We start from the raw sequence: 24,429 nt of genomic DNA, 5'->3' as shown, positions 1-24,429 counted from the left end.
TTTGAGTGTGGGCGTGAAAAAAAAAAAGTATTGGTGCTTCTGTGTGGAAACGATACCAAGAGCATGACCCCATGTTCATACAGTGCCTATAAAAGGGTTTTATTTGTGCAGAGAGCAAGGCATTAGGAAACGGGTGGGACAATCACATGGTTCCATAATAATAACAATAATATCAAATAAAGTAAAAATGAAAACAAAAAGCACTAGAACCTCCAGCTGGATTTTGGAGGACATAACACCAGTACAGTGAACGTCTGGAATGGAGGAGCGGGATCGGCTGCTCTACTGCTGCAATGGAAAAGAGAAGTGGATGTCAGCATTCAATTATGTCTTCTGTTTCGTTTGCATTCCAAATGACACTGGAGATGGCTTGGTTGTGAATACTGTATGTGATCATTCATATATTCAAATGTACTAGTTCAAATTAAACTAGTTCAAAACTAACAGCATATAGATGTAAGTCCTGTCCTGACAATTTTTTGTTTGTTTCATTCAATTGACTATATTTTTGTGTCTGTTTCCTTATCTATTACAGGAACAGAGGAAAAACATGAGCACATTTTCACTGAATCTAATAGTATGTTTTGGTCCTTAACCACATTTCTAATGATCTGATCCAGCCAAGCTTACCTTTGCCTTGTTCTGTACAGGCAAGTAAAGTTTAAATTCAGCTGGAAGTTCATCCTCAGAGTACAGCCTGTCAGAGAAGTACACTCTTCTGATTCGGCAGTTGGCGTGAATCTGCATGATAAGGAGACTTGTGAGTAAAGCACTGTGTTCAGTGGCATCAAAATAAAAACCCTTTTGTGTCCAGTGTAAAAAAAAAATTCCAGTTTTTTTATGTCTTGATCTATTAATAACTAAAACCTTTTGAGATAAGGAGGCAGCACATGGAACAGGAAGTGAAGACATTTAGGCCTACAGTAATAGGGACATCCAGCACAAAAATTCCTTCAGTGTTATTCAATTTCTATACCGAGACCAAAAAAAAGGGGGAAAAAATCACACACGCACAGCATGAGTTATGTTTCTCACCTGTACACGAAGCGTCTCTATGTAGTTGGTACCGTATGCCCTTCTGGTGAAGTCTGAGAGGTTAAACTGGATCTGGTTCCAGCCGTCGTCCAGTCGCATGGGCATAGTGCAGATGAAGGGCTTTACTCGGGTGGTACTCTGGTAGTTACTCGCCCGAAATCTCCGCCTCACATTTTTGTCATCTAAGACCTTGCCCATGACAAATGACACAGAATAATAAACAGCAGGAACTATGACCATGCATGTCTGTATCTACTGAAGCCAGTTATGGTAGGAGTGCTTGGCCCAAATGTAGACTTACCTGAACTTCAAAGGTGAAATATTTCTTCAAGTTCTTGATGATCATAACCAAAAAGGGGAGTTTGATGCCTAGTGTCTTTTTGGGATCCGCTGGACATGTTATATAAGTTGTGCTTTGGGAATAAAGGTATGCAAGCTCTGAATAATCAACATTCCTTGAAAGAACAGTGGGAAAGTATCATAATGTGCTTGATGGACCAGTGGACAAGTATGATGAGAAATTCAGCCACCTTACCTGACATTGGTTCCTTCAACTTCAAGAACCAAAGACTGGATGTCATTGTCTGTTATTCTTTTAATGTGACCGTTTCTCACCTAGGGAAGCAATAATTCTGCTATAGTTAAGCTGTAACGTTACCATTCAATGCAACTGCACTGCTTAGTTAAATATTATTGTCGTCGGTTATCTTAGCTTACGGGTAAAGCTAGATCTTAGTATGTAGGTATTGATAGCGAATAGCGATTTTAGACATCAGCAAATGACGTCCACCAGGAATGCGTCCACCGTTTAATCAACTCATGTAACGTTAAGGTAATTTGCCATGCTAGCCTTTAAGTTCATTAGCAAACTAAGAACTGCCATCACAGTATATTACTCAGAGGCACTTTACCAACATTAAATATGTGACGTTAGCAACATTCACCCGATGTTTTATCAGCTATTGCTAAGTTAGCTGCCTTCTAAGTCACATCACCTATAGCCCATCACCATTGACAGTAAAAAGAAGCCAGCCAATCATCCATGAAATGAATCACCTCAGCAGCCAGCTAACATAAATTAGCTTGCACATTTAACTGGGGATTGACCATTCTTACCTTCTTGTCCCATATTTGCAGAGGTTTGCTTCCAATGCTGTACAAAATCGATAAAAACCCACTCTGAAAAGTATTTTTAAACATGTTCCTAGCTTTATACCATAAAGCCAAAGTGCATGCAACTGCCTAGCTATGTTTTGATGCGAGTTGGGCTTTTCCTCGAGTTAGTAGGCTCCGTGCTGCAGCAGCGGCAGATTAAGAAAAAAGGTTCCGGTCCTTACAGCTGGTCAAAATGTGCCAGCTAAAACTGGACGAAAATAACGCGCGCGCCAATTTTCTCGAAGTTTATGTGTTGAAATGTAAATATGTGAAAACCTATCCGCATGAAACAATAGAATATTCCGTCCTATCTCAAATTCGTTTAAAATACAATTCTAGATATAAATCTAACGTTACAACTATTTTTCTGCCCTGCACCTCACATGCCAGCTGTCCGCTTTTTTGTTTTTTTGGAGTTGCTATGATACGAGACGCAGGTCCCTTGTCATTTCGAGCTGATCTCTGTTTACTTCTGAAGTTGCCATGGTGCTGCCAAAGTTCCAGCCCATAGACTGTATGTTCCAGCCTCATGCCATCTTTTACGCGTGCAGCCCTACTGTCTGGTGCAGCCTGTCTACAACCAAAATAGGCTACAATGTTCATCGACGACCCTGAATCAACATCAAATACACACACAACACAATATCAACGCTGATGGTATGTAGTTGCCATGTTCCGCAGGGTCTTATTAGGTCTTAAATTCCTAACTTGCCCGAGAACAGTGGACCCTGGGAACATGAATTGCCTTAAAATACAGAATTCAGAACAATGCGTGAGCGAAATAATAATAATAAAAATAGTTGGCACTCTTGGTTGGCTCATTTCTTTTTCTTCGCCCCCACCTAAATTTCCCCATTTAAACACTTGCCAAACTGTAGGCTGCATAGGCTAACTACAAAGTTTTTTTTACCACTTTTTTCTGAAGTTGCAGCTTTTTTTCCTTTAGGCCTACTAACATTTCCAAGGTAACAGGAGATGAAGGCGGAGTTAGAAAACTTTAACCAGTGATTGCGTGGTCGCTACCGGATAGTCCTGGAACATTCAGAGGAGCGTACCCTCAGCTGCCTCCTACAGAGACAGCAATTTGCATCCCTGAACGGCGGCATTCTGCATTCACCTGCTAAGACCATCATTGTCTTTTCTCCCACTGTAGGCTACAAGTCTTCAATGATATTCTGCTACTGTAGAAGTAGTACAGTTGTCATGCCTGGCTGACATAGCCACTATTTTAATCTAGTTGCCGACTTAGAAAGAGTGTGTAGTCTATTCTTCAAAAATGTCTGAAACTTCTTCTGTCCACTCCGGATCACTCGCGTCCAGCCAGCGGATCATGCAGCTTGCTCTCAAGGGAGAATGGATTGCGGTCGAGCAGACAATTAAAGCGCTGGAGAAAGGAGACCCAGACATCTTCCAGACAGATGAGGTAAGACATTTTTTGTTTGAGTTAATGCCTCATGGTTTGTCATGCTAGTTTCCATCACTAGTTTGCATTGTCACAACCAAAACAAAATATTCATTGATATTATGGAGTCCACTGGACTTTTTTTCCACTGAAACTATTTTCGTCTTATATTTTTACTAGGCTAGAAAGACATTTGTTACATAGTGATGTAGAAGATTTAATAGTTTTACATTTTATAGTTTTCTACATTTAATATTTTAATAGTTTTCTACATTTAATATTTGCAATATTAAATATGTCAGTATTACATTTAGCCTATTTATCTGTCTTTTTTTTTGTATAGGAGTCAGGATTAAGTCTGTTTATAATTGCTGTGAAAGAGAACCGTGTGGCTGTAGTGGAGAGGTTGTTGGAGATGGGAGTCAATCCAACTGACAAAAGCAAGGTGAGCCAGACCCAAAGCTATTACTTACAAAGACAGACACATTGAAATTAATGCGAACAATTATCACCATGACTTGTAGGCCTACAGTGGGAAAAGGTAACTTTTCACTCGCAGTGATTAAAACAGCAAGGACTCAAAAGCGTGGAAAAAGACGGGTACCCTTTTATAAAAAATCATAAGATGTATCCATTAAAAATGTAACTCCCTGAAAGTAGGCTACTTTTGTGTATTTTGCCTGTCATGTGCTGTTGTAGAATGAACAAGTAAAGGCTTTCTGTATCCCGTACTTTGCAATCTCTTGCCTCAAGTCATCAAAGATACGTTGTGTTGAGTGGCATTGAGGGTCTTGAGGAGGTACCAGGGAAAAGGCCATTACCTCACAGTGGGTTGGGCATTAGGAGAATGCAAGTGTGAATGCAGTATTAGATTGTTTGTTATTGCTGACCTTTTCTTCTGAGACCCTTAAATGCTCCGTTTTGTGACTACTTGAACAAGAATGAAACAAACAAACAAAAATGGCCTGTTCACAGTCTCTACATTTTGGACACATTTAATGTGTCAGCATACAGTATACAGCGATCACTAAGAACTATTATGATACCTCTGTAATCTTTTTTCCAGTATTTTGTGTCATATAGTAATTTGCCCAGTCACAGCAAGTTCCTGGAACCCTCCCACAAAACATGCCCATAAAGTGGTGACATAATGCTTTGCTGCAGGTGTTGTCTCCCCACAATTTGTCATTAAAACCATTTAATCCACACTGTTTCTTTCACCCACAAAACAAATTAAAGCCTTTAACATTTCGTATTTCGGAACATGCCCTGGCCGCAGAGAGGGCAGGCTATCTGGGAGTTCCTTTTATTCCAGTGGGAAGTATTTCCCGGATTTGTATATGAAAATTATTCATTTGTGTTCTTCTGGGAGCATAAAAGAGGTGCACAGAACAGATAGATAGGTAGAACATGCATACACATGCATAAATACAGTACACACACATGCACCCACACACACACAAACACAAATCCAAGCTTAACCAAGAGAGATAAATGAAGAAAGACGGATGTCACTTTGAAGTGCGGCATGGCATTCATTAACCTCCTACTCACCAAATATGGCTGCGGCATCACAATTGAGGTTGAACTGGAAGGAGACCAAACCTTGTTAAGAGTGGTGCCAGTTTCTCAGTGGCAGCAGCCATGACTTTTACCAGCAATTTGAGATTATCAAAAGGTCCTTTTACACGTCTTAGCAGGCCCAAATGCCTCATTCAGGAATAATTAATAGAATTTTACGGCTCGGAAAACGCAAAATTATGAATCATTATAACAGTTAGCATCACAATCTCCACTATTAAACAGACAGGCTGTTTTGAGTGAGCTCAAATGTTGTGTTTCCAATAAACATGCCTTTTCTCTTTTCCTCCACTTCTTTTTTTTTTTGGACGTTTTCTGCTTTTCATATGATGTATTGCATTTTCCTTTTAATTTACAGCTGGAAGTCTATGGACGCCTTCCCTGCCGTCGTTTTTCCATGTCATCTGAAACACATAATTCACTAAAGGAACTTCACTTTGACTTATTGAGAGATTTACTTGCGTCCATTCCTAAGACATGTGAGCCCCCAAAATCTTTGGATGTGGGCCTTTGCTCATCTATTTATTTTTAATGCAACCACTCACATGCATCTATCATAGGTGGCCTGATCTGCGGAATTCAATACGATTGCTGAGCTTATTTCAGTGCATAAAAAGGCCATGGCTTTAGAAAACCAGTTCACTTCATACTAAGTCAAAGACTACAGCTTTTTATCAACCATTGAAAACCACATTGACATATCGTAAATGCACCGCTAGCATTTATAGGTCAACCTTGGCCTAAAAGAACAAACATAAATTGCCCCTTTAATGTCGAAAGTAAGCCTGCTTGTGTGCTGAGATGATAAATCTCCCCCAGCTTTGTTCCTCAGTGCATAGATATGCGGTGTCCATTGTGCTGCTTGGCCTGGGAGAATTTACTGGAGTCTGGCAAGGTTAAGGCTTTATCCAAAAAGAGGGTGGTTGAGCCCAAGTCTCAGTAAGCGCTATGAGCTCCTATGGCTCCTCTGGCCCAGAATGGCATGGCGTGCGAATGAGGATAACAGAGGGGAATTCTTCGGTCGTTAACACATTCGGAGGCTGCGGTTTTGACGTATGCATTGTGGGGAAGGGTGTGCGGTAAGACCCAATTCACCTCAGACGCTCTAGCTCAACCATCTGACTTTTCGAATGCCCTCATTCACCCCTCAGAGTTGTCCTTGCATCTGTCTTTATATACCCCCATCCCCTTCCATTTTCACTCACATCCCACAGTGTTAAGTCATTCCATCAGGCTCTTTTTGACAGGTTGACAGCTGTGCTTTCCTGGACAAATTCTGTAAGTGCTTGTTACCTAAGACCATTTCAGGGAAGGAGCCAGGAATTGTTTGCACTGGCAGTGTCCTTAGCGGGGGCCTCCTCTTGGTAGTTAATGCGTGTAATTAACATGAGCGCTAGTGTGGCAATAGTTGGACGGCACATGCCTGGCACTCACATTTTGCCCTCTTCCCTCCCGAGGCCCGTGGAGTCGGCTTTCCATCGCCGTGTTGGCATGGTAACTGCTCTTCCCCCTGGAATTTTTTGGGGTGTTTGTGTTTGCTTCCTTACTTGGCTCTCATTGTGCTCTCACTGCGCGTCCCAACAGAGCCATTTTGTCCCAGTTGAGGTAACCGTTTTTTTTTTTTCCCTGCTCAGTGATTTCCAAAATAATTTGGGGGTTTGTGGAATTTCGGCAGTTCCTTATTACTGGGAGTCCAAATTGTTTTCTCTGTGGTGCTCCACAGTATGTAGTTTCAGCCTTCAGTCTATTCCTTGCCATGGCCTAAAATACCATAATGTAGGGTGAAAACGCTGTCTTTGTAAATAACTGGTAATCCCACTCCATCAGCCGGGTATAGACCACACCACATCTTGACAGTGGTTGCAAAAAAAAACTAATGCCTGCTTTATATATGCTGCCAAACTTCAATCTTCTCTCCCCGTCTTCACTCCCTTAAATTCGTGGAAAGCCCCCTCGAAATATTTTATGTGTCCGCTTTGAAAAGGGGGTGATCGAAAGGACCTGACATATGCCGTCACCCTAGGTCCCACTGCTGGAATGTCTGGTGGTTCTTGTAAAAGTGTGACTGAACGGTGTCTGAGCACCCCTGAACTCACAAAATTGGGAAAAGTGTCTGTGGAGTCCTCAAGCTTCCCAATCCATTGTTTCAGTGAGGTGCACATTCAGAAAAAGCCATTTTGCATAGTTAGTTTCATCCAAATGATAAGGCCATTATTACAGGATGTATTTATATGAAGTCATTATACCCACATGTGTTTGATTTTGCAGAGTTGCCAGGAACGTTTCATATTTTGAAAGGCTTGAAAAGCAATTCACACATTAAGATGACTTTGAGAGTGTGAATTGTTTTCTTGTGTCCCACAGGATGGCAGGACAGCCTTGCATATAGCAGCAGCTCACTCCAAAGACGAAATTGTGAGACTCTTGGCAAGAAAGGCAGACCCCAATATTCCCGGAGGGGTAGGAAGCACACCCATACACACCCTCATCCTCTCTCACTCTCACACACTCTCTCTCTCTCTCTCTCTCTCTCTCTCTTTCTCTGTCTCCCTCTTCCCTTTGTCCCACTGTCTGCTTGTCCACCCATCCTTTTTCAATGTCTTCCTCTCTGACCTCGTTCTATTTCTGGTTCCTTCTTTGTCTCTCTCTCTACCTCTACCTCTGTCTCTTTTTACTGGCAAGCGTATTAACTGCTGAGAAGAGTCTGTGAAAAGTGGCATTCCAGTGGTTTGGCATATAGCTTCTCTCTACTTTACAAATGTTAACTGAGACTGCCATTATTTATGTAAGTTTTGGCAGGGAAGCTAAGGGATTGTGACGCACTGAGGATTTGATGGACAGGATCCTCTGCGCTTTGCTACCCAAAGTCTGATATGATTTTAATGTTTGTGCAGAATGTTCTTAATAGTGAATGAATATGTAATCCGCCTTACAAATCTTTGTTTTTGGTGGGATTTGTGTTAGACTTTTGGGGGTTTGTGATAGATTTGTTTAGCACAAACTAAGTCTGACTTAGTGCTTCAGCAACACTAGAGACTGTATGGAGAGGGTTAACAGAATGCCCCCTACCAAGACTTTTCAAAATGCCATTTGAGTTGAGTGTATAGAGAGAGAATGAGTGAAGATAGAGAGAGAGAGAGAGAGAGAGAGAGAGAGAGAGAGAGAGAGAGAGAGTTTTCATTTAGACCAATCTGAGAGCAAAATTGGGGACGTGTGGGTGTGTGAGGGGGATAACATCACTTGTCACACATTCTGAAGGCAAAACACAGAGGCGGGAAAATTGCCGCCATGAGGCTTTTGGGTCAGGAGCAGTCTGTCAGTGATGTACAACACACTCTCCCATAGCATTCTGTTGATTACACACGGATAATTACTTTCTGACTGGAACAATTGTGGTTTTGCAATCACATTAATATGCAGTTAATGTCTTGTATCCCAAATGCATTTAATTTCTTGTGATGCATTTAAATTGCCACTGAATTCAATTTAGAAGACAATAGACCTCTAAATATCTGAATTTAACATTTTGTACTGTATGAAGTAGGCTACACCACCAATTGCTTTGCAAGACCACAAATTGCTATGCAAAGTATGTCGATGTAATTAATTTAAACTGTTTCTCTTAACTGTCACCCTTTTATATGTATATTGGTCTTTTAATCTAGGGCTGTTCTCATGAAGTAACCATTTTAGCCTGATATAACACTTGCAGTGTTCCTCTAAGAACCCCGGTTGGATTCCCAAACCCGTTGTTGCGAGTCCGTGTAGCTTTGGATAAAAAGTGCTAAATACCAGACAACCCTTCATCATCCTTAAGAACTAGCCAGTGGCTCATCATGTGTTTCATGTGTTCTGCGGAGGTTATATGGACTGTTGTCCTGTCAGCATGAATGATTTATGGGTTCTTTGCTGTAATCCGAATAACCAGACAAATTCCTCAGACAACACATTTATTACATTACAGTTTTGAGTTTGCCTCTTTGTTTCTATTGGGATTAAAGTAGGACACCTTGAGCCTAAGACTAAGAGTGTTTTTGATAATGATACAGCCCAAGGACCAGCTGCCTCTGCACTTTGCCGCCTGCCGACCGACAGGATCCCACGGAGCTGTCCACACCCTCCTCAAACTCTCCAGCAAGGATGCCCGTCTGCACCCAGATACGGTATATGTCTAGAGAATCATTCAGTTTTGGCATATTGCAAATGTACAGAAAAAGGTGTATTTTATTGGCCATTAAACATGTTTTATCAGTTAGATATCGGATATTTTAATGGCAGCATATATTTCCCTTCCTATGGTGTAATTGCATCTGCACTTGGACTTTCTTTATATCCCCATATTGGTGTTGGAACCCAATGTAGCTACCAGACAGTAACAGAACGCCAGTATTGTCTGAATGTGGTGTTAACCCTTCTTGTTCATTTTGGCTGGGCACCAGCCGTTCAGACATGCCAAGACCGTATCATTGTTTCCGTGTGTGTGTGTGCGTGTGTGTGCGTGTGTGTGTGTGTATTTTGCAATGTAATTTTCATTTCAGGATGGCTGCATTCCACTTCTTCTGGCTGTTGAATCAGGGAATGTTGGAATCGTTAAGGAGCTGCTTGGAGCTTTATCAGAGCCTCAGCTGCGGGCCCGGAGACGTGTAAGAGCTGGCAGCGCCATCCCATCGTTATACACGCCCCAGATACCAGGCCAATTGTAATAGTGTCATTTCATACTGACACAGAGGCGACTAGAGACATATTTGTCAGTTGTAATCAACCATAGCAGTCAGTCATGAATTTCCTGCAACAGGGAATGTGTTACTTGTGGAAATTACATAATAAAGTATAGCCAAATGGCAATCAGGCATTTTGAGATATTGCTCCATCTTAGGTGGATCAGACAAGGATTTCCAGTGGCTTTGTTGATGATAGATGGATCACAGCATACCGATATCATAGTCATTTTCATGCCATCATTGCTTATAAATATATCCTTTAGAATCTGCAGTTGCAGTTGAAAGTGTGTGTGTGCTTGTGTGTGTGTGTGTGTGTGTGTGTGTGTGTGTGTGTGTGTGTGTGTGTGTGTGTGTGTGTGTGTGTCCAATCAATAAAACAATGTAAAGTTACATGCGAGAGCTTTTAATTCTCTGAGCCATTTTATCACAGTTTTTTACAGTGTCTGGAGAGCTGATTGGAGCCGTGCCTGATCTTTATCAACTTTGTGTTTGGGTTTTTACTGCTCAGTATTTTTGAGCGCTGTGGTTACAGAGCCAGCATTAATATATTATAGTCTTCTTTGCCCACATGCAGGATATTTAAACTGATGCAATTGCTCGGGGCATGTAATCTAATTACACAACATCGCTATGAAAGTTTATTAAAGCTTCTCCCTTCATTACGCCAATGGCTTGACATTTTGGGGATCCTTTCCAGAGAAGCAAAATCTGAAAAGAGGTTATCATTGAAGTGTCACAGATGACATGACATGCACATAACAAAGGATGTTGTGTTACCAGGGAGACGGAGACTCTGCCCTCCATATTTGCTGTCGAAGAAAGGATGCAGAGATGGCAAAGATCCTGGTGGAGTTTGGGGCCAATGTTGACTTCCAGAATGTGAGCATGACCCCATTTTATGGAGCATTATATGAAACTTTGATCTGAATTGGCTCTACATTATTCACTTCTGTCTACAAAGATGTTCTTTTTCTAGTGTCAGATGTGACCAGCCACCAGCTCATGAAAGTTCAACATTTGGTATCCTGTTTACAATACAGTACATTTAAATAATAATTTGTAAATGCCTGCTTAACACTTACCCTGCCCTGAGTATTATGTGATGTAATTTAATGTCATGTACAGAGGAGTGCTCACAAGTGTTTAGTATTTGCACTGTATCATTGCACTGTACCATTCATGTACCATACAGACTGAGTCTCAAACCTTGGTAGACTTGATGTTGTTGTTGTTGTTGTTGTTGTTGTTGTTGTTGTTGTTGTTGTTGTTGTTGTTGTTGTCATTATTATTTCTGTAAAGGTGGGTGTAGTGTGAGTGCCATAGATTGTGTGACTGGTGTGTCCTCTGTCCCCCACTGACTGCAGGAGGAGGGCCAGACCCCTCTTCACATCGCTGCCTGGGAGGGAGATGAGGCCACTCTGAAGGTCTTCTACCAGGGCAAGGCCAACCCAAACATAGCAGACAAGGTGAGCAGTGTGTGTGGAGTGAGTCAGTGGGCACTGGGCCTCAGACGGTGCTGATCCGATAAGCCCCAGTTTGACCATTTAACAGTCTACTTGTCATTCGCCGTCTCAAAGGAGTATACTGCTAGACACAACGGATGCTGGCAGCAGATCATTGCCGGAGTTTTCCACGATGAAATGATTGTGTGTCTCACCCGTGTTGAGGTTTAGTTGGCTGCGTGTCACTTAAACCTCTTATCACAGGACCCCATGATCAATCTCAAAGCAGTCAAAGCTGAACAGTTGTCCTAAATGTTCCAGACGTTATGTCAGCTTGTGGCTGATAATCATTCAGAGCTGTTTTATAAGGACATTTGTTCATAGCTCCGACAGTTTCTACTGTAATACTTTAAAAACATTTCTGTCTTCTGCTCTTTATTCTGTCATGTATACTTATTCATTCTTTCATCGATATGTTCATTTAACCATCAATCATTTATTCCATCAATCAATCAGTCAATCAACTAATTCATTGTTTGACACCTTTAATTTATTGCATCTTTGCATATTTGAGATTCATCATGGTGTTCATATGAAACTCTGAAGGTGTGAAGGTGAGTGTGCAGTAGCTCGGTGTGGCTCTCTAACTGTGTACTGACTCCTCTGTCCTTGCTCCAGATGGATAGATCCCCTCTGCATGTTGCTGCCGAACGTGGCCATACCAACATTGTGGAGGTGCTGACGGAGAAGTTCAAGTCCAACGTGCTGGCAAGGACCAAGGTATTGGCCACCTCTGCCTCCTGCTGTAACCACACTTGCCAGAGCTAATCGTTCAACTTCAGGGGTAATGTGATTCTCAGTCCAAGAAAACAGAGGGTCCAGAAGGCCAGGTGGTGTGGGATAGCCTCCAGGCTAGTAGTCAGAGATAACTGATTATGAGTGCCTCTGGGGCTTCCCAGAATTCGCTGGCTGGCGTGAGATTCTCGGTTTTGGTCTCTCACACGCAAACACTCCGTTTTCCAGCATTAAGTTGTTACAGGTGCAGTAATGCGTTTGTGGTGTTGAAAAGAAGAAATATCACTCCATCTTCATCAGTGATGTAGTTCACATGTGCCAAAAAAGATTTCTCGAACGAAAATCTAACCGAGATATACTAAACTCACATTGAAACCACATCTAAACAAAAATATTCTAAGCTGATTTTGTTTTTCCAGACACGTTTCTCTTTTTTGGGTCTGCATACTGCATTTACATTTACATGTATTAATTTGGCGGGCACGTTTATCCACAGCTACTCACAGCAATGGAATAACATTGAAACTACAGAGCTACAACTACAGCAATAGAATAACATTCAAGCTTCTGCCCTTGTAAACGTGTGTCCCTGTGTGTTGTGTAGGATGGTAGCACACTGCTGTACGTTGCCTCTCAGTGTGGTCACCCTGAGACTGCCCTGGCCTTCCTGAAGAAAGGTGTCCCCCTGCATATGCCCAATAAGGTAAACGACATAGTGGAGGATAATGGCATTCACTGACAGAGAACTACACTTATTTACCAAAAAGCCTTTGGTGATGAAGAATGTTAGATTTTCATGTGGACTGTTGATTGTTGATTATATTGTTTCTCTTCATTCCCTTCCCATAATCTCTTGTAGTCTGGCGCCGTTTGTCTGCACGCCGCGGCCAAACGTGGACACACTGCTGTAGTGAAGGCTCTGCTCCTGAAGGGGGCGCAGGTGGACGCCACCACTAAAGATGGCCTTACTGCCCTCCACGTGGCTGTGCAATACTGCAAGCCCCTGGTGGTGCAGATGCTGCTGGGCTTCGGGGCCAAGGTCCAGCTCAACGGTGGCAAGGTGAAGCTCCGTGGTGATGTTGTAGTGTGGATGTGTAGTGTGTCATGATGAATGGTCACAGCATCGTTATAATTCTAGGGATGCTACAGACATCATAAACCCCCATTATAGAAACTGTGCAGTGGTTCTTGTAGGCATGTACTGTAGATCCTATGTGTGGAAGATCAAGTACGAGTACAGACTGAAAGAGATGGATTGATAGGTCAGGGTGATTCATGTGTGTTTTCTCTGTATGTGTGTGTGTGCGTGTGTGTGGGGGGGCTGGGGTTGCGTACCCAGGATCAGGAGACACCTTTGCACATCGCTGCCCGCGTGAAAGAGGGGGAGAAGGTGGCCGAGATGCTTCTGAAGAGCGGGGCAGATGTGAACGCTGAGCAGGAGGTCAGCAGGGTCACCGCGCCACAAAACACTCCAAAGACGAGCAGATCCCTCAAATCACTCTCCAGACCCTCAAGAGACAGAAGCAGCTATCGACAGAATCTAAGCCCTCAAAAAATTTCAACCTCAAGTCTGTCTAAGCCTCTTAAGGAGTCTAAATTGAAGGGATCAACATTACATGGAAAACTAGAAGGGCACTTGGAGACTGGATAACTCCACCAAGGCCATTTTGCTATATCTCGCAATCTTAACAAAAGTTTAAAGTTTCAGAATGTTATTGGGTTTTTGCCCTGGTCCTCGCTATCCCCGTTCATTAAGGGGATGGCATTCATGAAAAATCGGGCCTGTTATTAATACGTAACCTTGCTGACAAATAGACATACAAGCCAAACCAAAAATATCACTTTGGCAGAGATAATCATTATAGTCTCTGTGGGGATTATTGGTCTCTAAGAATATTATTAATATGTCAAAATCGCTATCTGCAGTCATCTCTGACCTCTTCTTGTGTCCGTGTCGTCTCCAGAATGGGGAAACTGCCATGCATGTCGCTGCTCGCCACGGTAGCCTTCAGATGCTGAGGTCTCTTATAGAAGAGGGAGGTGACCTGACATGGAAATCTAAGGTGCATCTGCGAATGGGTTTCATATTTTTGTTTTGTAAATATATGAATGCATCTAGTTTTTGTAGTGATTTTTTACCTTTTTCTGCAACAGAACATTTTCAGGTTTCCTCAAGATATGTAAATATGCCTGAAACAATATAAAAACACACGTTCAAACAGACAGACACACACACACACACACAGTCACACACACACACGACACACACATACGCACACACACACTCACACCCTCCCTAGCACTGTCACTCTTATAACCTTCTTATAACCACCCTGTGAGACATTTCTAATAATCATATTTCCACCGAATGGTCCTATGTAGGCAGGAGAGAATCCCCTCCATGTGGCCGTTCGCCACTGCCATGCTCCCATAGTGGAGGAGATCCTGAGCTACCTGACCAGGGAGAGGAGCCTGGACGGGGCACAGTGCTGCGTCAGGCAGCAGAACCAGGTCAGACTGCTACTGCCTGAGCTATCACACACAGAAGACCTTGTGTGTCTGTGCGTACGTGCGTGTGTGCGTGCGTGTGTGCGTGTGCCAGTGGTAATCGCTAACAGATGAAACCATGGATTTTGGATGTTTATGTATCTGAGAAATAACCGACCCTTAAATTCTGACAGAGCTGGATACAGGCTCTTATAGTGTTGCGATAAATCTCCCCATCATAACTTTTGTTACCTTCGAAATAAAATATCTGATGGTGTTCTTTAGTGTTCTGATACCCATCTATTCTTTTGAAGCTTACAATTAAACTGAATGTGAAATGAATGTCAGTGATGCCATGTGACCATGTGTGTTGGCAGAGGGGGGAAACCTCTTTGCACCTGGCAGCCGAACTCAGGAAGGATAGCGTCCATGAGAACGGGGAGGATGTCCTCATCGTCCGAACCCTCATGGAGTACGATGCCAATGTTACTGCAACAACAAGAGAGGTCTGCACATTTACGCTTCCTCACGGAGAATCTGAAGGAATTGTAGAACTGACCTAAATCAGTAGTGCAGCACATTCAGTAGTAATGCGTATTACTTGGTAATGACTTGTTGTCTTTACTTAAAATATTACATAATTTCAGTTGGAAAACTTTGATCAATGTGTTGTCAATGTGCTGCCTTTAGATGTGTTTAGATGTGCTGACCTTGCCTTCCTTGATTTGTTTATAGACTATATTATAATGAGTGCACACCTTGAGTGAGTCGCCGTGCTCGGCTGTGTGTTTGTGTGGTCCTGTAGTTAAGGGAGACTCCGCTGCATTACTGTGCCCGGGTGGGAAACACGGCTGTCCTGCAAGAGATCCTGCGTGGCGTGGCTGCTGGCTGCCTGCAGATGGCTGTCAACAAGCACGCCAAGGTACGGCGCCCGGCCAGCCTGCCTGCCCGCCCGCCTGGCTGGCTGGCTGATGAGAACCGTATGCCACTCCGCTCGGCGCCTAATGAGGGCTGTGGGAAAAGCCGGTCTGCTTGTGCCAGATCGCAGGCTGGATTAATAGGCCTTTCTAGGATTATGGGACGGTCATTCTCTCTTTCTTTCTTTCTTTTTCACTCTTTTTTCTTTCCATCTTTCTTTCTTTCTTGTTTTTACTTTAGTTCTTTCTTTCTCTCCCACTGTTCTGTTTCTGTCTCCATTTCTGTTGGTCTCTGGCACACTCTCACTCCTTCCTTCTTTCTATCACCAACTCTTCCTCTGTCTCTCACTCTCTATTTTTGTGTCACTTCAGTGTCTCTTGCTATTTCTGTCTATCAAGGGCACTTTCTCTTCTCTCTTTCTTTCTTCTCTTTCTTTCTTTTCTTTCTTTCTTCTCTGTCTTGTCTTTCTCTCTCTCTCTCTCTCTCTCTCTGTGTCTCTCATATATGAAGGATTCCTTCAGTAAGTCAAAGGCTTTCTCTTTTGTTGGCTGTGCCCAACAGAATGGCTGGTCCCCACTGCTCCTGGCTGCCGAACGAGGTCACTTGGAAGTGGTCAGGATACTGCTGCAGAACCACGCCAGGGTAGATGTCTTTGATGAGGTGACTACTCGATGGATGCTTCCTCTGTTGCCGTTGGCTCCAGTCCGCATCAAAGGAATACCGTGATTGCTTTTAGACGAGACCCTGGCTGTGTTTCTTTTTTTTTTTTTTTTTTCTTTCTTCTTCTTTTTTGCCTGAATCTGCAAATATGATGAAATGGTTGGTTTGTCTGAGAGCGTGTGGTATGGTAACTATGGGCACTCCTTTCTGCAGGATGGCAAGGCAGCTCTTCATTTGGCGGCTGAGAATGGCCATGAAGACATTGCAGACCTCCTGCTGTCCCATAAGGCCTTTGTCAACGCAAAGACCAAACTGGGCTTGACGCCACTGCACCTAGCCGCGCAAAACGGCTCCACCCGTCTGGTCCGACTGCTGGTGGAGACACACATGGCCAGTACAGACGCCCTTTCCCTTGTGAGTGAGGACCACATCCTCCCTACCATTATAATCTCCTCTACTGTCCACTATGCAAATACATTGTGGTGGATCTTCAAGTAAGATTGCTGTCTCACAGATTTAATGCAATTATTATTTCCCTGTCCTCCAGAATAAACAGACGCCTCTGCATCTCGCTGCCATGAGTGGACAACTGGACGTCTGCAGTAGCCTGTTAAAGCTGAGAGCTGACATCACTGCCACTGATATTGTTAGTTTCAGTTCTTTGTGCTGATTTGATTTGTCGTTCCATCCATCTAGTCATTTATTTGAACATTTTGAGAAGAGTTTAATCAATCCATCTGCTCATCTGTGAAACCACAGATTCATACATCTCTCCTTCTGCCTATCTATATGTATCTACATATATATTAATGCATTGTATGTCTTTATAGTACTTTGATTTTCTAAAATGTACATTAGTATATTATAGTAATTTGCCTTCTTTCTCCTGTAATTCTTACCTATCCTGTCCAGCATGGGCAGACGCCCCTCCACTTGGCTGCAGAGAATGACCACTCTGAGGTGGTGCAGCTCTTCCTGAAGCACCGGCCGGAGCTAGCCACCCTGGCCAACGTGGAAGGTGCCACCTGTACCCACATCGCCGCGGCAAAGGGCAGCGTCGCGGTCATCAGGGAGCTGCTCAAGTTCAACCAGGGGGGCGTGAGCACACTGCACAACAAGGTCAGCTGACATCACCAACTGGAATGTCACTGGGAGGTGGAATGGTGGTTCACATGGTTTCCGTGATGGAATACTCTGTATGTTTTTGAATGAAATGGACACGGCAGGGCTGTGACCACCATAGTTAAGGACGAAGGGAAAAATAGCGTAATTGTGAATTCAAGAAAAAATCAATAAGGCACTTTTCACATGAAAAAGGTAGTTGGCAAAATAGCATACTTAATGTGATATAATACTTACCATATGAGGCCACATACTGTATCCAAAAGTGAATATTGCTGTCTCAGGAATAGTTGAATGATTTGTGGACTGACTGTGAAAGTATAAACTGTTTAGACTTTAGAGTTTTTGATCTTGTCTACCACATATCTTGGAAGTTCCTCAACACTTCTAGATGTCTTGCAGTCATCTAGAAATAGGTTGTCTTCCAAGTGTCTTGCATAATGTTTAGACCAAATAATTGCATAATGTTTAGACCACATAATATTACATGGAGGTGAGCATGGTGATTGTTGTTTTATTTTAACCCTCTCTATTCCCATACTTCATCAGGCCAACGGCTCCTGTCCTCTACATCTGGCTGCAGCTGGAGGTCACACGGAGGTCGTGAAGGTCCTTTTGGAGGCCGGAGCCTCAGCAGCAGACGAGGACGTTGTGAGTGCCAACATTTGAGTTCAGTGTCAGCCAGAGTATGAAATTGTGTACCGTAATTGGTTTCAGTCTGTGCTATTTAATCATTTGAGGTGGTTTCAGACAATGTTTGTTGTTTCAACACACTCTGTCTTCAGGAAGGAATGACAGCCATTCACCTGGCTGCCAGGAGTGGTCACATTCACATCCTGGAGGTGCTGAAGAACAATATATCTTTGAAGATCAGCAGCTCTAAGGTGACTTTGCCAGAAATAAACACGTTTGGTACCTCTCATTACAGTGATAGGGTGCGATTTGTAGGGGGGGATGGTGAGGATTTCCCCCCCTCTGGTTTTCCTATCCCTACCTCTGCTAAATAATTTTTATCCGCGGTGGGGACAACATTTATCCCCCTCTGCCCCTCATATTGATATAATAATCATAATGCTACTTCATATGCTACTTCATATAAGTAAAGCGCTGCAACGTGAGAACAGTCTAGTAGGCTAGCCTACATAATAATCTGTTTAAAGTCATACACCACGGTAAACTAAAACTAAAATGTTACAAAGGTTGCAAAAATAATATTTAAGGGATAATGTATAGAACGCCGGTCATTGTCGGGAGATAATAGGTTGGGAAGGCCCATTCAAGTGAATGGAGCATTCTGCAGCACTATGAAGAGCCGTGTAATAAAGGGTATTATTAGCCATGACATTACTAGGCTATGAATCGTTCGTTCATTTGTTTTTTTTTTGGGGGGGGGGGGTTTACAAACTTATTCAAAATCATCCCCCCCTCTGGTTTTTACACAAATCGCACCCTGTACAGTGATGTAATGTAACAGTTTTATTGTGTATATATGTGTGTGTGTGTGTGTGTGTGTGTGTGTGTGTGTGCATTCCCAGACAGGGTTGACAGCTCTGCATGTTGCTGCCTGTTTTGGTCAAGTGGAATTTGTGAGAGAGATGTTGACCAAGGTGCCTGCCACCATGCGCAGTGACCATCCCCACAGCACACTCAAGAGAAGTGGAGAGGGCTCTCACAGACAGCCACCTCCCTCGGAGGTAGAGGCCTACAGGCAGACACTTTACCAGAAGCTGTTATTCAGAACAACAGAAAAGCTCTCTGTCTTTCTCTCTCTCTCTCTCTCTGTCTCTCTCTCCCCCTCTCCCTATCTATTCAGTTCAATAAGCTTTATTGGGATGACTGAAGATTTGGCAGCATTATATTAATATCTCTCCCTCTCTCTGCCCCCCCCCCCCCCCCCCCCCGACACAGTCAGGATACACTCCCCTGCATCTGGCTGCCCAGTCAGGCCATGAGAGTGGCTGAAAATCAACAGTTTAGTTGCCCTGAAATACCTAATGAAGTGGAAAAAGCTCGTAGGCCTAGTAATTGTAGCTGGGTGTTTTTTAACTGAAGTATATTTGTCGTCTCATTGTCAGCATTAAGTTAACTTTTTGTTGTTGACACCCTGTTCACATTAGCATGTGTCTCTTGATGCCATGTTAGCATTAGCATGTGGTTGTTGACGCCATGTTAGCATTAGCATGTGGTTGTTGATGCCATGTTAGCATTATCATGTGGTTGTTGGTGCCATGTAAGCATTAGCATGTAGTTGTTGGTGCCATGTTAGCATTAGCATGTGGTTGTTGATGCCATGTTAGCATTATCATGTGGTGACACTGTGTCCCTTAGGGCTCCACCCCGCTCCACCTAGCGGCCCAGAGTGGCCACACGGCCGTGGTGGGTCTGCTCCTCAGCCGGTCCGGCTCCCTGCTGCAGCTGAGAGACAAACGTGGGCGCACCTGCCTCCACCTGGCCGCCGCCAATGGGCATGTGGCCATGGTGAGAGTGCTGCTGGGCCAAGGGGCAGAGATCAACCTCACAGACCAGGTGATGATACACAGAGGTGGGCAGGGATATGTGGGTATGGAGATGTTCACTTCTTGGAGACTTCATGTAACAACTGGACATGTTAATAATTGTTAATCAGTTTGAAAAAAACATGCTAAACTACGCTAGTGTGAACCAAGCAAATGTGTCATGGAGTAATGTTATTCTATGGTAACTGTGATATTACCTGACAAATGTAGTAGTTAGCCCCCATTTCCTTTCAGACGGGCTGGACTCCTTTGCACTATGCCGCTAAGGCTGGGTGTCTTCACATGGTGCGTTTCCTGGTGGAGAGTGGCGCGTCAGCGCGGGTTAAGTGTCTCCAGGGCCGGACGCCGTTACAGTACGCAGCTGGAGAGAACCATCAGGCCACCGTCAGCTTCCTGCTGTGCAGAGACAACAACACGCTACACCTACTGGAGGATAGGAGGGTTAGCTGAGCTTCATGTCTTTGGATTTGATCCTGTCTCTCTCTTTCCCCCCTTCCCACTGCCTATATGGAAAAAGTCTGTAAAACTCATACATATCCATATACTTTATGTATGATTACAGTGTCAACACACATAATTATGGCCCCTTTCATTTATTTTTTTCAGTCTTGCATATTGAGGGTGTTATGCCAATCTAATAATAAATGTATATGTGATATATTTACCACAGAATTATCATGACAATTGTGAAACCTATTCATTTTCTTCACTATTTCAATATGGGGCCCTTCCCTTGTTTGTAGTGTTTCACTCATTTTTTTGTTTTGGCGTTATATTTTCTCATTCTGCCTGCCTGTACAGTACCTCTCCTTTTTTCGGTCTATTCACAGTATTTTTGTTTTAAATGGCTGGTTTCTTGTTGTTATAGGCACTGCTGCCCAGACCAAAAACTGAACTTCGAATAGATTTTCTATTTCAAATGGCAAATAAAGTCCAAAACTTGGCCTAATGCCTGCCTGAGAAAGGAACCCTTGCGTGACTCGGGCTTATTGGAGAAACTAGGTCTATGTCTAAATTCATTTTTTGAATGGAATTTCCCAGTGGATGCCAAATGTCTATCCAGCCACTAGAGGGCAGCCTTGAACTAGTATAACACTCCCCGAAACATCTACTCTCCTCTTATCCCTCTAGTTTGTGTTTGACCTGATGGTGTGCGGCCGCCTGAATGGGAACCTGGCTCTGGACGAGCTGGTGCTCCATTCCACCGCCCCACTGGAGACGGCCGTGCGTCTGTCCCGCGCCCTGGGCCAGGCAGCCCTGCGGGAGAAGGAGCGCGCTGTGGACCTCCAGGCGGCGGCGCGGCACTGCGAGTCCTTAGCCTCCGACCTGCTCACCGTGGCCTCAGCCGTCGGGGGCCGTGGAGCGGGACAAATCCTACGGGCGGTGGACCACCGCGGGGCCAGCGTCCTGGACTGCCTGATCGAGTGCCGGCAGAAGGGCGTGGTGTCGCACCCTGCTGTGCAGAAGTACCTGACGGAGGTGTGGTTCGGCAGCCTGCAGTGGGACTCATGGAAGATCCTGCTGCTGTTCTTCGGGTTGCTGCTCTGTCCCCCGCTCTGGCTGGTCTTGTCCCTGCCTCTCAAGCACAGGTTAGAGTTACACTCTCTCTAGAGTCTAATTATGTACCGGTTGCATTCATCTTGGTTTGGGCATCCTTGATTTGGTACTCATGTTTGGTTCTGTGAATAAAGGACAGATATCAGAATAGCAATTTTAAGAGAGGGGAGAGAGAGAGAGAAAGACTGAGAGACTATATTTGCTATAAACTCCCGTGGGTTGAAATATTGGCCAGAGTGAATATGGGGGAAAGGCAAATATTCATCCTAGCAATTTGAAATGTTTCAATACTTTTATTATTATTATTATTTCCCATTAGATTCAATACCATACCCATTGTGAAGTTCATGAGTCATCTGGTGTCCCATGTCTTCCTCCTGGCTCTGTTCATCCTCACCATAGTCTACCCCCCAATCAACCCCATCTCCCTGGGCCACCTAGTCCCAGCCTGGTCAGAGTGGCTCCTGCTGGCCTGGCTCTGTGGCATGGTGGTGTCCGAGCTCACCCACCCCGGTGAGCGGGCCGGGCTAGCCTGGATCCGCATCATGCTCCTGGGCTTCTCACTGGCGGCCGTCCTCCTGCACCTCCTGGCCGTGGTGCTCCAGTGGTGGCCGCCCAGCCACCTGCACTGCCTGTTCGCCCGCAACGTGCTGCTGGCCGTGGCCATGACGCTGGGCTTCATCCAGCTGCTGGAGTTCCTCACCTTCCACCACCTTTTCGGACCCTGGGCCATCATCATCCGTGACCTGATGAAGGACCTGGGACGCTTCGCCGTCATCCTGGTGCTCTTCCACGCGGCCTTCACCATGAGCCTGTCTGCCGTGTGCCAGCCTGTGTATCCCGCGAGTGTCCGAGACGTGGACCCGGACAACGCCACTGAGACCCTGGACGCTCCAGAGCCGGAGCTAACCCCGCTCGATGTCTCGGTGCTGCTGTTCTTCGCCCTCTTTGGACTCACCGAGCCCGAAGCCATGCCTGCCCTGGAGCGCTCGCCCCCGGCTGCCGCCGTGGTAGCCCACCTGGCGTTCGGCATCTACCTGGTGGTGACGGTCATCGTCCTGATCAACCTGCTCATCGCCATGATGAGCGACACCTACCAGCGCATCCAGGCCCAGTCGGACATGCAGTGGAAGTTTGGTCGGGCCGTACTGATCCGTGACATGAGCCGCAAGTCCGGAACACCGTCGCCGTTCAATCTTTTCACCAACCTGTTCTTCTATGCCAAGATTCTGTGCAAACATGGAGGTTTGTTATGATCGTCCTGTAATTATTAGCATGAGTCAGTAATAAAATATTTAAACAGAACTGCACTCTTACTGATAAAAGCTAATCCTGCTTGGGCTTGGGTAATACGAATGATGTGCTCTCTGGGTCAATGGTGTAAATATGAAACCTGTTGGTCATACATTACCAAATAAGAAAAACAGATGAGTCAGATTTTCAGGAAGCAGATTCGCCTGAGAGACTTACGGCTTTGGCAAATAACTTATAGAGGCGTTCCAACGACGTGAAATGTGCAAAAACAGTATAATTTGTAACCTTCACCGGTTTAGTGTGTGATGCAGCGTGCATTTTTAAAAATGACCTGTTTGTTGTCCCCCATCGCAGGTAAGATCTGCTCAACGGAGGCCCGAGATTTGATGGGTGAGGAGGAGGATGTGGAGGGTCTGTCCGACAGTCGCTCGCTGGACATGCTTGCCCACTCATCCGTCAGCTGGATGCGGGGTAACAGGAGGACACAGGTCATTCCTGAGGGCAAGTACAGCTCCTCCCCTCCTCCCTCCTCTCTCTCCACTTCAAAACACACACCAATCAAAGCAGGATCAAGGGGACTGCCTCTACTGTGTGCACTCTCCTTCTGTTATTTCATATTTCAGTTTTATGAGCTGTTGCAGAGGATGTAGCTTCTCCCATGACTACAATACATTTATTGAACCGGATTTTTAAACTGTAGTTGAACTGGAGCTGCATAGTAGGTGCAAATGAAAGGTTTAGCACATGGTTTCTAAGTAAGCATATGTAGCCTACCATCATTTCAAGTCATTTGGGGGCTAAATAAATAGCTAGTCACTCTAGATTAGCACTGCATGCTAATTGACTGCAAATGCATGTGACCATGCCATGCTGTGACTGTGGGTCGTGCTGTGTCCTGTGTTCAGTTGGTGAAGCCTCACTGGCCCCGAGGCAGATGGGCAGTGGGCAGGTGCGGGTGGAGCAGGTGGTGGACTGGGCAGCGGTGGTCCTGCGTTTCCTCGCCCTCCATGGACAGCCACAAAGGGACCGTAACCCACTGGAGAGAGAGAAGGAAGGATAATAATGTGACAAGACAAGAGAATGTAACTGTGAGGTGAAAAAGCAGCTTTACTTGAGAACCTAACTACATCAAGAAGATGTGTCAATGTAACATCTGTAACATCATTACACTGCCTTGTTAGGTTCTCATGTGCTTGTAATTGCCATTTGGTGATATAGCCACTGTCGGGTCTAGTGTTAGCATTGCAAGTATGCTGTTTATTTCTGGTTTCTAGCTCACAGTACTTTCTACAGAAACCAAGATGTGTTGTAAATCAGGACCATATTTACAAGACAGCATGTGGCTATTAAATAACCACTAATGAACCTAACTTCAGGTTGACATTCACAACACTGCCATTTTGGTAAGATAATTTCCTCTTGCAGTTTTATCTCTTTGAATGTATTTAGCATGCTTTTTTTTTACTACGAGTGTAATCTAGTCTGTATGACTAATATTGTCATCATGTTCTGACTGTTGACCATTGAAACGAACTCCAGAAGCACACTTAATCATGGAGCTCTATGGCAATATTTGAAAGTATTTTGCAGATCCTTACATTAACACACATATACTTGTATTCAATGTACATGTAGATCCACAGACAGCTAATAGAGCCTTTATGGGTGAACAGAGTTGTTCCCAACTCCACAACGCATATCTTTAAATTATGGCTGTGTGAAATATCTGTAAATATTGTACCCACTCTGCTCAACTCGCTGGGGTCTAAATTAAACAAGGGGAT

At 44.3% G+C, this 24,429-nt stretch overlaps 2 protein-coding genes across 3 annotated transcripts; one reads left to right on the top strand and one right to left on the bottom strand.

The window, feature by feature from the left end:
- Window positions 1–74: 74 nt before the first annotated feature.
- cfap20 (cilia and flagella associated protein 20) lies at window positions 75–2,330 on the bottom strand. 2 transcript variants are annotated; one of them, XM_076301012.1, is made up of 6 exons: window positions 2,152–2,330; window positions 1,571–1,650; window positions 1,337–1,448; window positions 1,036–1,224; window positions 631–741; window positions 75–288 (listed from the first exon to the last, which is right to left on the bottom strand). In XM_076301012.1, the coding sequence occupies exons 1-6, from the start codon at window positions 2,233–2,235 to the stop codon at window positions 283–285; spliced, it is 582 nt and encodes a 193-aa protein (XP_076157127.1). In that variant the 5' UTR covers window positions 2,236–2,330; the 3' UTR covers window positions 75–282. The 2 variants fall into 2 exon arrangements, with proteins under 2 accessions (XP_076157127.1, XP_076157128.1); XM_076301013.1 differs by having other exon boundaries at window positions 75–285.
- Window positions 2,331–3,466: 1,136 nt separating this feature from the next.
- On the top strand, window positions 3,467–23,705 carry trpn1 (transient receptor potential cation channel, subfamily N, member 1). The gene is made up of 28 exons (XM_076300841.1): window positions 3,467–3,613; window positions 3,936–4,037; window positions 7,538–7,633; window positions 9,223–9,336; window positions 9,712–9,816; window positions 10,675–10,773; window positions 11,259–11,360; window positions 12,015–12,116; window positions 12,736–12,834; window positions 12,991–13,191; window positions 13,471–13,572; window positions 14,096–14,194; window positions 14,514–14,642; window positions 14,996–15,124; window positions 15,424–15,540; window positions 16,098–16,196; window positions 16,410–16,610; window positions 16,744–16,842; window positions 17,109–17,315; window positions 17,868–17,969; window positions 18,104–18,202; window positions 18,854–19,012; window positions 19,647–19,844; window positions 20,069–20,275; window positions 20,966–21,423; window positions 21,711–22,636; window positions 23,000–23,146; window positions 23,551–23,705. Exons 1-28 carry the CDS (start codon window positions 3,467–3,469, stop codon window positions 23,703–23,705), a joined length of 4,800 nt encoding a protein of 1,599 aa, XP_076156956.1.
- Window positions 23,706–24,429: the final 724 nt, after the last annotated feature.

This window comes from Alosa pseudoharengus, unplaced genomic scaffold (genome assembly GCF_046254945.1).
Source record: "Alosa pseudoharengus isolate Yale_2024_CS ecotype anadromous, Long Island Sound unplaced genomic scaffold, YU_APseudo_1.1 YU_APseudo_1.1_scf_23, whole genome shotgun sequence".
Taxonomy (NCBI): domain Eukaryota; kingdom Metazoa; phylum Chordata; class Actinopteri; order Clupeiformes; family Clupeidae; genus Alosa; species Alosa pseudoharengus.
Note: the sequence above shows the minus strand (reverse complement) of the source record. Positions and strands in the feature narration are given on the sequence as shown.

What these genes read in the sequence shown, in the direction of transcription:
- trpn1 (XM_076300841.1), top strand. Translation starts at nt 3,467, where the DNA reads ATGTCTGAAACTTCTTCTGTCCACTCCGGATCACTCGCGTCCAGCCAG. An exon ending in TGAGCACACTGCACAACAAG is followed by an intron (nt 17,316 to 17,867) that starts GTCAGCTGACAT and finishes ATACTTCATCAG; the next exon opens with GCCAACGGCTCCTGTCCTCT. An exon ending in TGAAGATCAGCAGCTCTAAG is followed by an intron (nt 18,203 to 18,853) that starts GTGACTTTGCCA and finishes GTGCATTCCCAG; the next exon opens with ACAGGGTTGACAGCTCTGCA.
- cfap20 (XM_076301012.1), bottom strand. Translation starts at nt 2,235, where the DNA reads ATGTTTAAAAATACTTTTCAGAGTGGGTTTTTATCGATTTTGTACAGC. An exon ending in ATTTCACCTTTGAAGTTCAG is followed by an intron (nt 1,225 to 1,336) that starts GTAAGTCTACAT and finishes GTCATGGGCAAG; the next exon opens with GTCTTAGATGACAAAAATGT. An exon ending in TAGAGACGCTTCGTGTACAG is followed by an intron (nt 742 to 1,035) that starts GTGAGAAACATA and finishes CTTATCATGCAG; the next exon opens with ATTCACGCCAACTGCCGAAT.